Consider the following 12,599-nt stretch of genomic DNA (forward strand, 5'->3'; position numbering starts at 1 on the left):
ATATACCTAATTTTGTACTGCAAATCAAGGTCTACACTTTAAGTCAATGCATGCACCGTAATATTTAAGAGAAATATATCCAGGCAGACTAGGCAATGATGTGAGCCATCAGCCGGTCTAGCTGCCTATTAATCACGTTATTGTGGTTAACGAATTCCTGAAAAAACAATCTGTTTATTTTTATTCCGACTCAAGGCTACTCTGGACGTGACTAGGTGTTTATATGTGCTGAGTTTGGCCTATCTTAAAATGTAACTTTCTGAAATCGAACACTTTTTCTCTTTGCCTCCCTTTGCTGTGCCAAGTATATGTAGTTTGATGACCTCCAGCATACAGGACATGACCCTGACTCGTCTCTGACATGTACATGTCAGTGTATGTATGTTGACAGGTGTATGTATGTTAACATGTTTCTGTTAGTATGTGTATGTTAATCTATTGGATGGCAGTTTGTGAACCGGCTAGAAACAAGTGGAGGGAACTCGTTTTTATTTTTTACTATCCAGTTTTGTCTTTGAGGCCTTCCTGTATGTGTGTGTGTGTGTGTGTGTGTGTGTGTGTGTGTGTGTGTGTACACACCATCTATCAAGTGTGCGTTTGTATTGTGTGTGCGTGTGTGTGTGTGTGTGTTTGTGAGCGCTTGTGCAATCAAGTATTTCTCTGATGTTGCCTGTGAGACCCTGGACATCAGAGGTTCTCAGCGCGACCCCAACGGGAATATTAAACAAACCTCATTCTAAGTGGGGACCACTTTTTTGTAAAAAGATTAAAAAAAATATATATATAAAAAAACGAAAACGTAAAAAAAAAAGAACTACCAACAAAAGATGCACATCTAAGTAAGTACGTAGACAAACAAAAGAGACTTGATGTTTCAGCACTTTCTAATCCTAGGTGGGGATTGGTCGGACTAGTAGACTACCTAGGGGCTAACATTCATTCATACAGAGGGAATGAGAGGGGGAGAGACCGAGAGAGGGGGGGGGGGAGAGAGAGATGGAGAGAATACACGTTTTGAGAGAAGAGAGTAATGGCTCAGTTTTAAGTTTTTTGCACATTGCCTTGCCGTAATCTCGCTGTGTGTGTGTACGTGTGTTTGAGTGCGTGAGTGTGTGCGTGTGTGTGTTTCCCGGGGCGCCCGTGGGTCCAGCGGGCTGAGGTGCTAGATACCTCTATGATTCTTTTTACCCGGGGGGGGGGGGCTTAAAAAAAACGAAAACCTTTCGGGGCGAATTCACCCTTTCCTTGTGTTTTTCATGACACCGAGCTGTGCTGTCAACGTGAAAGTAGGATTCGGGAGATCGAGATTTCAGATTTTTTTTTTTTTTGAGAGACCCAGCTTGGTGGTGTCTGGTGTGAACTGTTAACCCCTCCTATAGCTTACTATTGCTCTTTCTTTGGCACAGCTGTTTATTTGTTTGTGGGTCTCCGTGTAGCACTCGATATAATTTCAGGGGACTTAAAATGTATGTAGAGAATGTGTTTATTATTTTTCTTTTGTGACAAGCTTTCTCTTGTTGGAGGAACACGCAAATGTTTTCCATGTTGTTTAATCGGCTTCGTTACTTGCACAAGATGATAGATGATGCGATGAATGTTGGGGCGCAAGCTTTGAGTTTTAAGGATCAGAGGAGGAGGAGGTGAAGGAGGAATTGTTTTCTTGGATGTATTTTTGGTTTTGTTAAAAAAAAAAAAGGATGTGTTTTTAATGGCACCTTGTCGTTGTTTCTCGAACAACGAACCGAAAACGATCAGATCAGGATTCCCTTTTTTGGGTTTTGATTTATCTGTTCAAACTTTATTTGTTCAAACTTGACTGTTGTGAGACGTTTTGTCGATGTCCATACCGCTGGATAACCAACTCAGGCTGAAAGGAAGAAAAATACAAACAAGAGGTTTGGAGTCCCACTTCACAGTTTAGTTGACCCCTTAACCCCCTCCCCCGTTCAATTAACAACTGTGGTGTGTCTCAACGGGGAGGGGCTGTACATTTATAGCCTACGGTATGTACATTTATGACCCATGATTTGATATAATTAACAAGACGTCGTTATGGACAAATTAACTGTGTACATGTTGATGTTTTTTCGATGGAGATGGCTCGGATTACTCTGGAACACTTTATATGAACTCTCCGCGACGTCCTCCGACGATTCCCCCGGACGAGACCCTCGGTCACGGAGGGAGGACAGGGAGAAGGCTCCGTGTGAACCCTCTGTCCCTGTCACTGCCACACTGAGAGGAAAGGGGGGATGGGGGGGGGGGGGGGGCTTATACCGTCAGCTTTGGTTGTTCAGTTTTACCCCTGCCTCACTTGTTTCCCCCCCACGCCGCTCAAACAGTCGCCTCTCTTGCCCTGCCCTCGTCCTATTCCAGGTCAGCCACGTGTCAATCGTGAACTCTCGTCGGCTAACCTTTGCCCCAACCACAAGAATGCATCGTGTGTGTGACAGGACTTGACGAACACACGGAACACGACAACTTGATACACCACCACCCCCCCCCCCCCCCCCCCCCCACAAACACACACACACACACACACACACACACACACACACGCACACCACCACCCTCCTCCCCCTTACCGAAGGTTCCCAGCCAACTTGTTTTGCTTACTATATCGCACACTACCCCCCCCCCCCCCCCCCATGTCTCCAGGCCCCGCCCCCCCTCCCCACATGTTTCTCTAGGCCCTTCTGCTATAGCGGTGGTGGGGGTGTCGGGACCCCTGTCGGTGTATGTATTTGACATCTGTACAATCACACCTCTTTTAAAAGGAAAATGAAACCTTGACATATCTGCAAGCGACCGTGTTGTGATTGTGTGGTTTTTTTCTTTGTGGGGTTTTTACGAATTTCCTGAGGATCGTGACTCAAGTCCTTCTTTATACAAACACTGCTCAGCTGTGCGGTTGTTTATTGTAGAGCTAACGGGAACAAGAGTTTACATAGAGCTGGACCCATACTGGATGGGTCCCGGTAGAAATACTGAACAAACGATACTATATTTAACTGAAACATTAACAAACTGGACAGGACTGCCCCTTGTTAACGGAATTTATCCAGGAAAAAAATGAATGGCAGATGAAAAAACGGGTACAAAGTGTTTACGAAAGGGAGGTCCAAGTTTGTTCCAAACACTTCAGAAAGGAGAATTATTAACCTTTTGATGATGAGTCATAACAACGGCAACATTTATTTGGACATATCAGCGTCTTACACCCAAACATAGACTTTAAAAATAAATCCATATTTTAAGTGTCAGAGTTGGAGTACAAACACACAGAAAGCATTTGAAATATAATCTGTGTCAACTGTTTTATTTATTTGCCGCAAACCAGTAAGAATAACCCATGAATAAACCATAACATCTTGACAATAGTGACAGGCAGCAGTTTAAAATGGTGATCCAATCATAGAATTACGACTGACCACTTAAGTGCCCAGATGTTGAATGTATAAACTCTGTAAAGACACATTCATATTTATTTGAGGTCATTTGTTTCCAAACACCACAAATGGCTTCTTTGCCGAGGGAAAAAACACAACGCAAGCAGAGTTGAAGTAGTATTCTGTTTTATTAGGGATATATTTTTTCGTGATCCCTGTAAACGGATCAGTCTCTCCTTCCTCTTTAGCCACAGTGTTGCTCTCCAGTAAAGGCATGATATTTATACGTCTTGAAATCACTATTTGTATAATTGCTTTCCAGTCCCTGAAGATCCCGTTCTTCAAGTATGTGAGTACAGCATATCTCAGTTCATAAGAGCACTAAACTCTTTAATAATGTATCCCGAGGCACGGTGGAGTCAAAGACCCAATCAGAACACCCCCCACCCCCCCCGCCCCACAAAGACAACATCAGCAACAGAAGTGCTTCAAGTATGTCCGATACTTTGATCAGATACATGAAGCAGATAACCAGGCCGTCCCTGTATATGTAACGGGGCGGTACACATGCATCCTTGCTTGTATTAAACCCCGCTTAACTCAACCCTGTTTACCCCTACTGCCGTGAATTAATAGCTGCAGTGCTTTACAGTTCAGTGGCACATTAAATGACAGACAAGCGGCATCCGATGTATTTTAAAGAGACAGAGATGGACACAGCATTAGCATGTGGGGACAACAACACAGGAAGCAGCTACCTAGCATGTTACCTAGCATGTAGCCTACTGTTTTGGGTCAAGACTGATAAGGAGGTCCATCCATAGACCAGCATACAGTTTATTAAAGTGTTTAACCCCAGAGAATCTCCCAGTCACATTCAAACGGTATCACCGTTGCCTCAATCCTTGCATTTGCATAACATCGTTTTTCCACTCTTTATTGAAGGCCGGCCGTATAAACCGTGATATAAGATACAGTAGTCGCCATTTTTTGCGAAATGTTAACATGCAATGCATATTTATAAAGCACAAACGTTTAATCACCGATCACTTGTTTAGCACTATTGTGTCATTATCATCATTGAATCTCTCGTCTCTACAGCACCTCCCCATCCTTAACATATTTCCTTAATTACCATTGTGTAAAGAATTATGAAGCAGCAGGTAATTAACAATTAAAACCAACTCCCACCGCTCCTACAATGTACATTACTACGGTGTGGCTACCAGCAGCTTATGGTACGGTTTGACACTTGTGGCTTCACAGTCTGTCATGGCTCTTCCCTGGGGGGGGGGGGGGGGGGGGTCTACTGTTGATGTACTCAAACTTTATTGATGGGAGTGCTTTACATGACAGTGATAGGTGCAACGCACTCTTTGACGTGGGACGTAAAGAAATGCTTTAGCTTTATAGGATTAATCTAGTGTTAAAAGTTACGTATCATACCACCAGGTGTGAGTGTGATTAGCTGTTACAAGCCGTTTTAAAAATACACCTGGTGGTATAATATGTCACCTTTAAACCACTGACTTCATAGAGGTATGAATTGAATTCCCATCACGCTATTATGACTTGAAATAATTCAACACACACACACACACACATTACACACATTAAACAAATTGACGTACGGACGCCGTTCTCGATCCCGCGGTTGCGCTGGGCGCTAGCCGAACATGTGGCTGGACTGCTGTGTGACCCTGATGAAGGTGGTGCGGCGGCTAAGCTCCTTCAGCTTGGCTGCGCCCACGTAGGTGCAAGTGGAGCGCAGCCCCCCCAGGACGTCCAGCACCGTGTGCTCCACGTCCCCCCGGTAGGCCACCTCCACCGTCCGCCCCTCCGACGCCCTGGATGGGGGGGGGAGGAGGAGGGGAGGAGGAGTAGAAGTAGAAGGAGAAAGAAAAAGAAAGGCTGTTTTTCAGCGTCCTTGGTTTCAGCGTCCTTGGTTTGAAATTTGCAGAATACTTTTTTACATGTAATTAACTATTTTAGTAATATAAACATGTTATTAGAGAGGGTCAAACATGTTGGAGTGATAACGGGAAATCTATCAAGACTTTGTGTTGTTTGTTAGTAAGATGGAGAACATGAAGGATTATGAGCGTTTGAGGGCCTCCATGTCACAGACTCCATGTACATTCACCATTAAAATGTATCAATATGGCCCAAGAAGCATAAGGTGGGGCAGCGTAGTCTACTAGTCATTAAAGGTGTTTCCACCTTTAGATGCCCTAACCCTGTATTAAAAAACGTCTAAATTACCCAATAGTGTGTCACACAGGCCAGTAGGGGTCAGTATTCGCTTCCGTAACATTTAGGGGTCTAGTCAGCAAACCTTGGCATACCAAGGATAACACCCAGGGAGCAGCGTTTGGCTTGCGGTCCTTGAAGTAGGTAGATAGGAGGAGATCTACCAAGGAGATCTTCCCCCCGACCCCCCACTACTCTTCTACTCTATGCCAGAACTTCCTACCTATATTCGGCGACGCCCCCGACGTATTTCTTCATGGCGGTGTCGGAGCTCATGCCGTAGAACATCTTGTACTTCTTGCCGTCTCTCTCGATGACCTCGCCGGTGCACTGGTCGTGGCCCGCCAGCATGCCCCCCATCATCACGAAGTCAGCGCCGGCCCCTGGAGGACGGAGGGACAACATGTACGGGGTCAGAACAGTCTCATTAATAATGAATGCACAGAGTAGGATTCACAAATGTTTTTTGTGATTTATATATAAATTACTCTCTTCTCACAAATACATTTCAATGCACACACAAATGGATATCGGTATAAATGTAAAATTTATCAATAAAAAAAAGTTTCACAAACACATTTCTGATCAACACACAAATGTGCCTTTTTTTTAAAAATAAATGTAATATTAACCAACATATCGATTAAAAAAAATCTTTGCAATTTCCATCAAAATGTATTTGGATGTTGTTACATTTGTATACAAACCGTTAAACTTGAATTTACAAGACGCTTTTCAGGAAGTTTCTGTAATGAGGCCCCAGTTCACACACAAATGCAAACAAGTTCACAAATGAAAAGCGACTTGCTAATTCTTAACAGTTTGTACATTTATATTTTGTATATAAACGTATCAACATCCAAATACATTTTTGATGAAAATATTTTTTTAATTAATATATTTATGGATTTATATTACATTTATTCAAAACAAGGCACATTCGTGTGTGGATCAAAAATTTGTTTGTGAAACTTATTTTTGCCTATGGATTTATTTTGCATTTTAACGATATCCATTTGTGTGTTCATTGAAATGTATTTGTGAGAAGAGAGTAATTTATATATAAATCACAAAATACATTTGTGAATCCTCCTCTGTGCATTCATTATTAAAGAGACTGTTCTGACCCCATAAACATGAGCAGAGACACGCTTGATTCGTCGATTACTTTTTAGTTTTTGCTTCACCGCAACAGCAGTGTTTAACGTTGACATTATTTGTTCACATGTCATGTCTACATTTTATTCAGTCTATGAGTTATACTGCTACTGTCATGAAGATTTTTCTATCATACATATTTTCAATTATTTGACCGCACTTACCAAAAGCCTTAGCCACATCACCAGGGCAACTGCAGCCACCATCCTGAGTGGAACAACGGAACACATACCGTCACTGATTGGATACTAAAAAAATTCCCCCGAATCGTAACCCGACTGAGGCATTTTGCTATTGCTATGGCGCCCTCTTGTGGCCGAACACCATCATGTAGAAATGAAAAATATAATGATGTATGGAGGGATGTACATGTACGCATGGTCAAATCGGCAAAATTCTACTTCATTCATTCTGAATTCCTCTTTCACCTGAATGCAATACTCATGTTGTCCAAAACCACAAGTGTTTCTGGTAATAAGCAGCGGCTGGGAATAAGCCACTAAGGCGTAATGGTATATTGATTAGTGTATGGGTGTGACTCACAGAGATGATGTGGCCCTTGAGTCCGTGGGCGGAGTCAGCACACTCTATGACAGCACTGAGCTGGGGGTATCCCACCCCGGTCTTGATGCGCGTTGTGCACACAGATCCTGGAGAGCACACACACACACACGCGCACACAGGCACACACACACACACACACACACACACACACACACACACACACACACACACACACACACACACACACACACACACACACACACACACACACACACACACACACACAGTCACACACACACACCAAGAAATCACTATGAGTAGCTGGTAGATATCAGGTCTCGCTAAAAAAAGGCTCTAATTGAATGTACTGATTAAAAGTGGTCCACAGTTTTCAGTGTGCCACACACACTCACACACACACACACACACACACACACACATACACACACCTGGCCCGATGCCCACTTTGATGATGTCAGCACCTGACAGGATTAGCTCCTCCACCATCTCCCCTGTCACCACGTTGCCAGCCTGCCAAAAACAGAGCACCGCTGTATCATAGACAGACAGACAGACAGGCAGAGGGGCTGACGGACAGACAGACGGACAGACAGACAGACAGAGGGGCTGACGGACAGACAGACAGACAGACAGACGACAGGCAGAGAGTAAGACAGACGGAAGACGGACAGACAGGCAGAAAGAAAGAAAGATACACAGACAGACGGAAGACAGGAAGAGCGGCTGACGGACAGACAGACCGACAGGCAGAAAGAAAGAAAGATACACAGACAGACGGAAGACAGGCAGAAAGGCTGACGTACGGACAGACAGACTCATTGACAGACAGGCAGGTAGAGAAAGAAAGACACACAGACGGCAGACTCTCGTACCATGATGGTGTGTTGTGGGAACTTCCCCCGGACAGTCTTGACAAACTCCACGAAATACTCTGAGTATCCGTTGGCGACGTCCAGACAGATGTACTTGAGAGAGGGCACAGCCTCCACGATCTGACACAGCTTCTCCAGGTCGGCCTGGCCACTGCCGGAGCTCACGGCCAGGTGCTGTGAACACACGTACACGGGGACCGGGATGGGAGACCGGGTCAATGCTGAACCTCCACCTCATGGCTGAGAGAGGGCCACGAAATGCGGCGTTAACCTGGTCCACCATGACACTAATTCTGTTCGCTTGCTTCCTATGCGTTGTGTACGCCAGTTAACAGCCCCAGAGCAAAACAAGAATAAGAACATGACAACAAGATTAACAACAGACAAAAGGACGATACATTTTGGTTGTTTGACGAATAATTTGACAAGGCAATATCCGAATATACTGTATATATGTTAAGGGATGATTGGAAGGTCTGGCCTCTCGCCACTGATCCCATGTTAACATATACCTCTCCCTCTGAGGCATGCTAGCAAGTCCCGCCCTCTCTCTCGTCAATAACGCACATTAGGAACACCGTGTTCTAGGAGCTCTGCGCGGAGATCAGAGCGCCTGGCAACGAGGGAATGTCAGAGATACTATGGACCCGTCAGGTCTCAATGAGATGGGGCCAACAGAGCCAATGTTATGTCTCAACAGAGCGGGCGTGACGCAAGTGTTATATCAGTGTCAAAGTGCATTGAAAGGTACAGTAGTCGCTTACCTCAATGCATTCTGGGTAGCTGCCGGCAAAGTTTTTCCATTCCTCTATAGTGTAGTGCTTATGGATGGCTGTGAAGAGGGTGTGCTGCAGAGGAGGAAGAACAACAATACACTTTTAAGGAGCCGTCTTGTCTTTGACTTCAGAACCAACAATCTCATATTCAGCCGATATATCCCGTTTATATCCAACGTATTCCCATAATCAGACACTAAGGTCACACAACTCCAAACGGCTCTGTGTCGATCTAGTCAGACGGCATCCTGTTTATCTCAACTGTTAGCAGGTGGCGTTATCACTTCCCGGTGCATTGTGACCTCGTGATAACAAAAGCACATGGCCACATCTCGAGGTTGTTCATGGGGTTTGGATCTATTCAGTCTCTGGAGGGCTCACCTTACTGAGGACCCGTGCCATCTCGAAGGTCCCGGTGGTGTCCATGTTGGCGGCGATGATTGGGATGCCCGTGTAGGTCTGCTTGGAGTTACGGAATGTGAAGGTCCTCTGGAGATCCACCTGCAGGAACCAAGGACGGACCAACGTTATGAAGGACGATCAGTCAATCAATCAATACACAGTTACAGGTGGTGTTTGCCTCCCAGCCGAAAGCTTCTGGGTTCAAACCCAAACGTGGACATCCTCAATCAAGGGAGCCTAACTAGTGTTTGGGTTATGGTTCAGGGTTTCCTATGAGGGTTGGGATTTAGGGTTCTATTTTTTGGTTCAAGGGTTTTGTTCTAGTGTTCAAGGGGATGAAAGGGTTTGATTATTGGTAGTAGGGTTTCCTATGGGTTGAGTTTTCGGTTCTAGGGTAAGGGTTACTGTTTTCCCATTGTTTGGTTTTAAGCGTTTGGTTTATATCCAAGGATGTGTCCGGTTACCTGAGAAAGAATACTTAGCAGGGCTAACGCTGCTCTCAGACATTCATACGTGCTAACGTGGAAGCTAATCGGAATACCGAAGAACGCGTGCACAATCAGCAAGGGTAACCGTCTTCTGTCATCATGGCAGCACTTTCACAGTTTTCTAGGAAACAAAACTAGAACACCACCGATACGACCTTGACGCAGACGTAAATAGTTCTGTCCCCTGTCGCTGGCTGGAATGTACTGGTGGGCACCGTGGAACACACCGTACTATTTTTAATCCGGTTTTACCGAGAACCGTGCCACAGCTATCACGTTACCCGACAACATGCCGGGACGCGGTGGTCGATAACCTGATGGCACGTTTCTTTCCTCCTCCGGGTGAAATAGCTGTTAGCTACTACAACCAGTTGTAGGCTACCATAGGTGAGACTGATGTTTGGTTGGCAACTAGCTGGTGAACACCTAGCTAACAATAGAATATAACAAACAAGATGGATAGAAATGGGGACTAGTGTGTTGGCTATGTGTATTTTGTTTTGAGTTCTGACACTGATACGTTATACCAGATTTAGAAAATAGTAGTTAACCCTCATGGGCTTGGGAAAGATTAGCCTCTTTCACAACATATATCTTCCCACTAAGATATATAGCTGCCAAGCTTAATTGATCTTCCAAGGCACTGAGCTACATCATTCTTAAATGTGTGCTGTCTGCCTCATCGCTTTAGCTGACCCTTACTGTTCTACAATAAATGGCCTCTTTCTTATTATGTAAACAAAAATGGTTGTGCTGCCAAGGTCATCAAGGGATTGTTTGGTTGCATGTACATACAGAGAACTGCCATTATATTGTTAATCAATCAATCAATCAATCGATCAATCAATCGATCAATCAATCAATCAATCCAACCAATTAGTCATCACTCATCACATCATTAATTGAGGCAACGATTAATAACGCTATCTTTCCAATGTTGAAAAGGATAATGACAAGGCTTTATGTGCATAGTGGCAAGCCTTTGACAGTGAACACGAGGCTACGTCAATGACTACCATTGTATTTAATCACCCTCATTCTACACCGGGGGAACAGAAAGTCATTGAAGCCGGCCATGTTGCCCTCTCCTATTGGTCTCTCCCACTCCACCCCCACATCTCCTCTCTGCTACGATATCTCCCTGGCTCAGTATGCACCACAGCGCTGTCTCTAATGACAGAGCTGTGCCCCCCCCCCCCCCTACCCCCCAGCCCGACAGCAGCAGCAGAGGACGGACGGACGGACGGACGGACGGACGGACGGTACCTCCGAGCGGCTTCGGAGGCTGCTCCGCTTGGGTCTGAAGAGGACATCTTTGAAGTCCAGCTTCAGGTCCGAGTCCACGCGCGGCATGCTGGCTCTGGGGAGCGCCCTGGCACTGGGCCACAGGGACGAAGACCAGGAGGACGAAGAGGAAGATGAGGACCAGGATGCTGAGACGGCTGAAGGGAGTCCCCTGAGGACGGACGGTGCGGCGGCGGCTGCGACGGCGGCGGTTACTGGTCCTAATCCCCGACCACCAAACCCGACCCTCCAGACAGCCAGCGTTTATATAGTCAGAGGGGTCCGGCCCCTCCCAGGCCCCCCATGTCTTTATTTGGGCCGACGCTCGCTCTCCTTCCCTGGCATTCCCCCCCTCCCACTCTCTCTCTTCTCTCCTCCCTTCCTCTCTCCGCTCCTGACGCTCTCCTCTCCTCTCCTCTCGCTGACTGGCAGCAGCAGCAGTGGCTGGAGGGGAGGCAGGCAGCTGACTCATGCTTACACACAAGCGCACACACACACACACACACACGGACACACGTCGGAAAACACACAAAGACGTAAGCACACGAACACGAACGCGCACGCACGCACGCACGCACGCACGCACGCACGCACGCACGCACGCACGCACGCACGCACGCACGCACGCACGCACGCACGCACGCACGCACGCACGCACGCACGCACGCACGCACGCACGCACGCACGCACGCACGCACGCACGCACGCACGCACGCACGCACACACACACACACACACACACACACACACACACACACACACACACACACACACACACACACACACACACACACACACAACACACACACACACACACACACACACACACACACACACACACACACACACACACACACACACACACACACACACACACACACACACACACACACACACACACACACCAGCACTGCAGCATGACAGTCGTGGCTGTGTGCCGCAGTGCTGAAGAGCACGGCTGCTGTCCATCTGGGGCACTGCGCCCTGAACAGCTGTGAGGGTGTGTGTGTGTGTCTTTGTGTCTCTGTGTGTGTGTGTGTTAGTGTGCTTACGTCTTTGTGTGTGTTCCAACGTCTGTGTGTGTGTGTGTGTGTGTGTGTGTGTGTGTGTGTGTGTGTGTGTGTGTGTGTGTGTGTGTGTGTGTGTGTGTGTGTGTGGAGACTGATTCAAGATGAAAGGCCTGAGAGCCAACTCATTACATTGATTTAATGAGATAATTAAATCAATCACCTTGAGGAAATCCCGTTTCATTTATTTATAGCGTAATATTACGGAAATAGAAAGGAATAGTAGAATACTGCTTGACCACCAGATGTCAGCAGAGATCAATCAACTCCTCAACGATCTAAGTGTGAACCACATAGGTAATAACCAAACAAAGACTTTAACCATACACACGCGCGGAAAGCACTTAGATATATTATTATTACTTCACCTAAACAAATAATCTATCGA

The 12,599-nt window shown here is 46.0% G+C and overlaps 1 protein-coding gene across 1 annotated transcript; it reads right to left on the bottom strand.

Moving 5' to 3' along the window:
• Nucleotides 1-3,285: 3,285 nt before the first annotated feature.
• On the bottom strand, nucleotides 3,286-11,414 carry gmpr (guanosine monophosphate reductase). Its single transcript, XM_056583215.1, has 9 exons — nucleotides 11,127-11,414; nucleotides 9,352-9,471; nucleotides 8,959-9,042; nucleotides 8,195-8,368; nucleotides 7,751-7,832; nucleotides 7,341-7,447; nucleotides 6,962-7,004; nucleotides 5,863-6,022; nucleotides 3,286-5,236 (listed from the first exon to the last, which is right to left on the bottom strand). Exons 1-9 carry the CDS (start codon nucleotides 11,211-11,213, stop codon nucleotides 5,056-5,058), a joined length of 1,038 nt encoding a protein of 345 aa, XP_056439190.1. The 5' UTR covers nucleotides 11,214-11,414; the 3' UTR covers nucleotides 3,286-5,055.
• Between the last annotated feature and the right edge of the window lie 1,185 nt (nucleotides 11,415-12,599).

The sequence above is a fragment of the Gadus chalcogrammus genome, chromosome 22 (assembly GCF_026213295.1).
Source record: "Gadus chalcogrammus isolate NIFS_2021 chromosome 22, NIFS_Gcha_1.0, whole genome shotgun sequence".
In the NCBI taxonomy this organism is placed as follows: Eukaryota; Metazoa; Chordata; class Actinopteri; order Gadiformes; family Gadidae; genus Gadus; species Gadus chalcogrammus.

What these genes read in the sequence shown, in the direction of transcription:
- gmpr (XM_056583215.1), bottom strand. Translation starts at nt 11,213, where the DNA reads ATGCCGCGCGTGGACTCGGACCTGAAGCTGGACTTCAAAGATGTCCTC. An exon ending in TCCCACAACACACCATCATG is followed by an intron (nt 7,833 to 8,194) that starts GTACGAGAGTCT and finishes TGTTTTTGGCAG; the next exon opens with GCTGGCAACGTGGTGACAGG. An exon ending in TCAAGGGCCACATCATCTCT is followed by an intron (nt 7,005 to 7,340) that starts GTGAGTCACACC and finishes TGTTCCACTCAG; the next exon opens with GATGGTGGCTGCAGTTGCCC.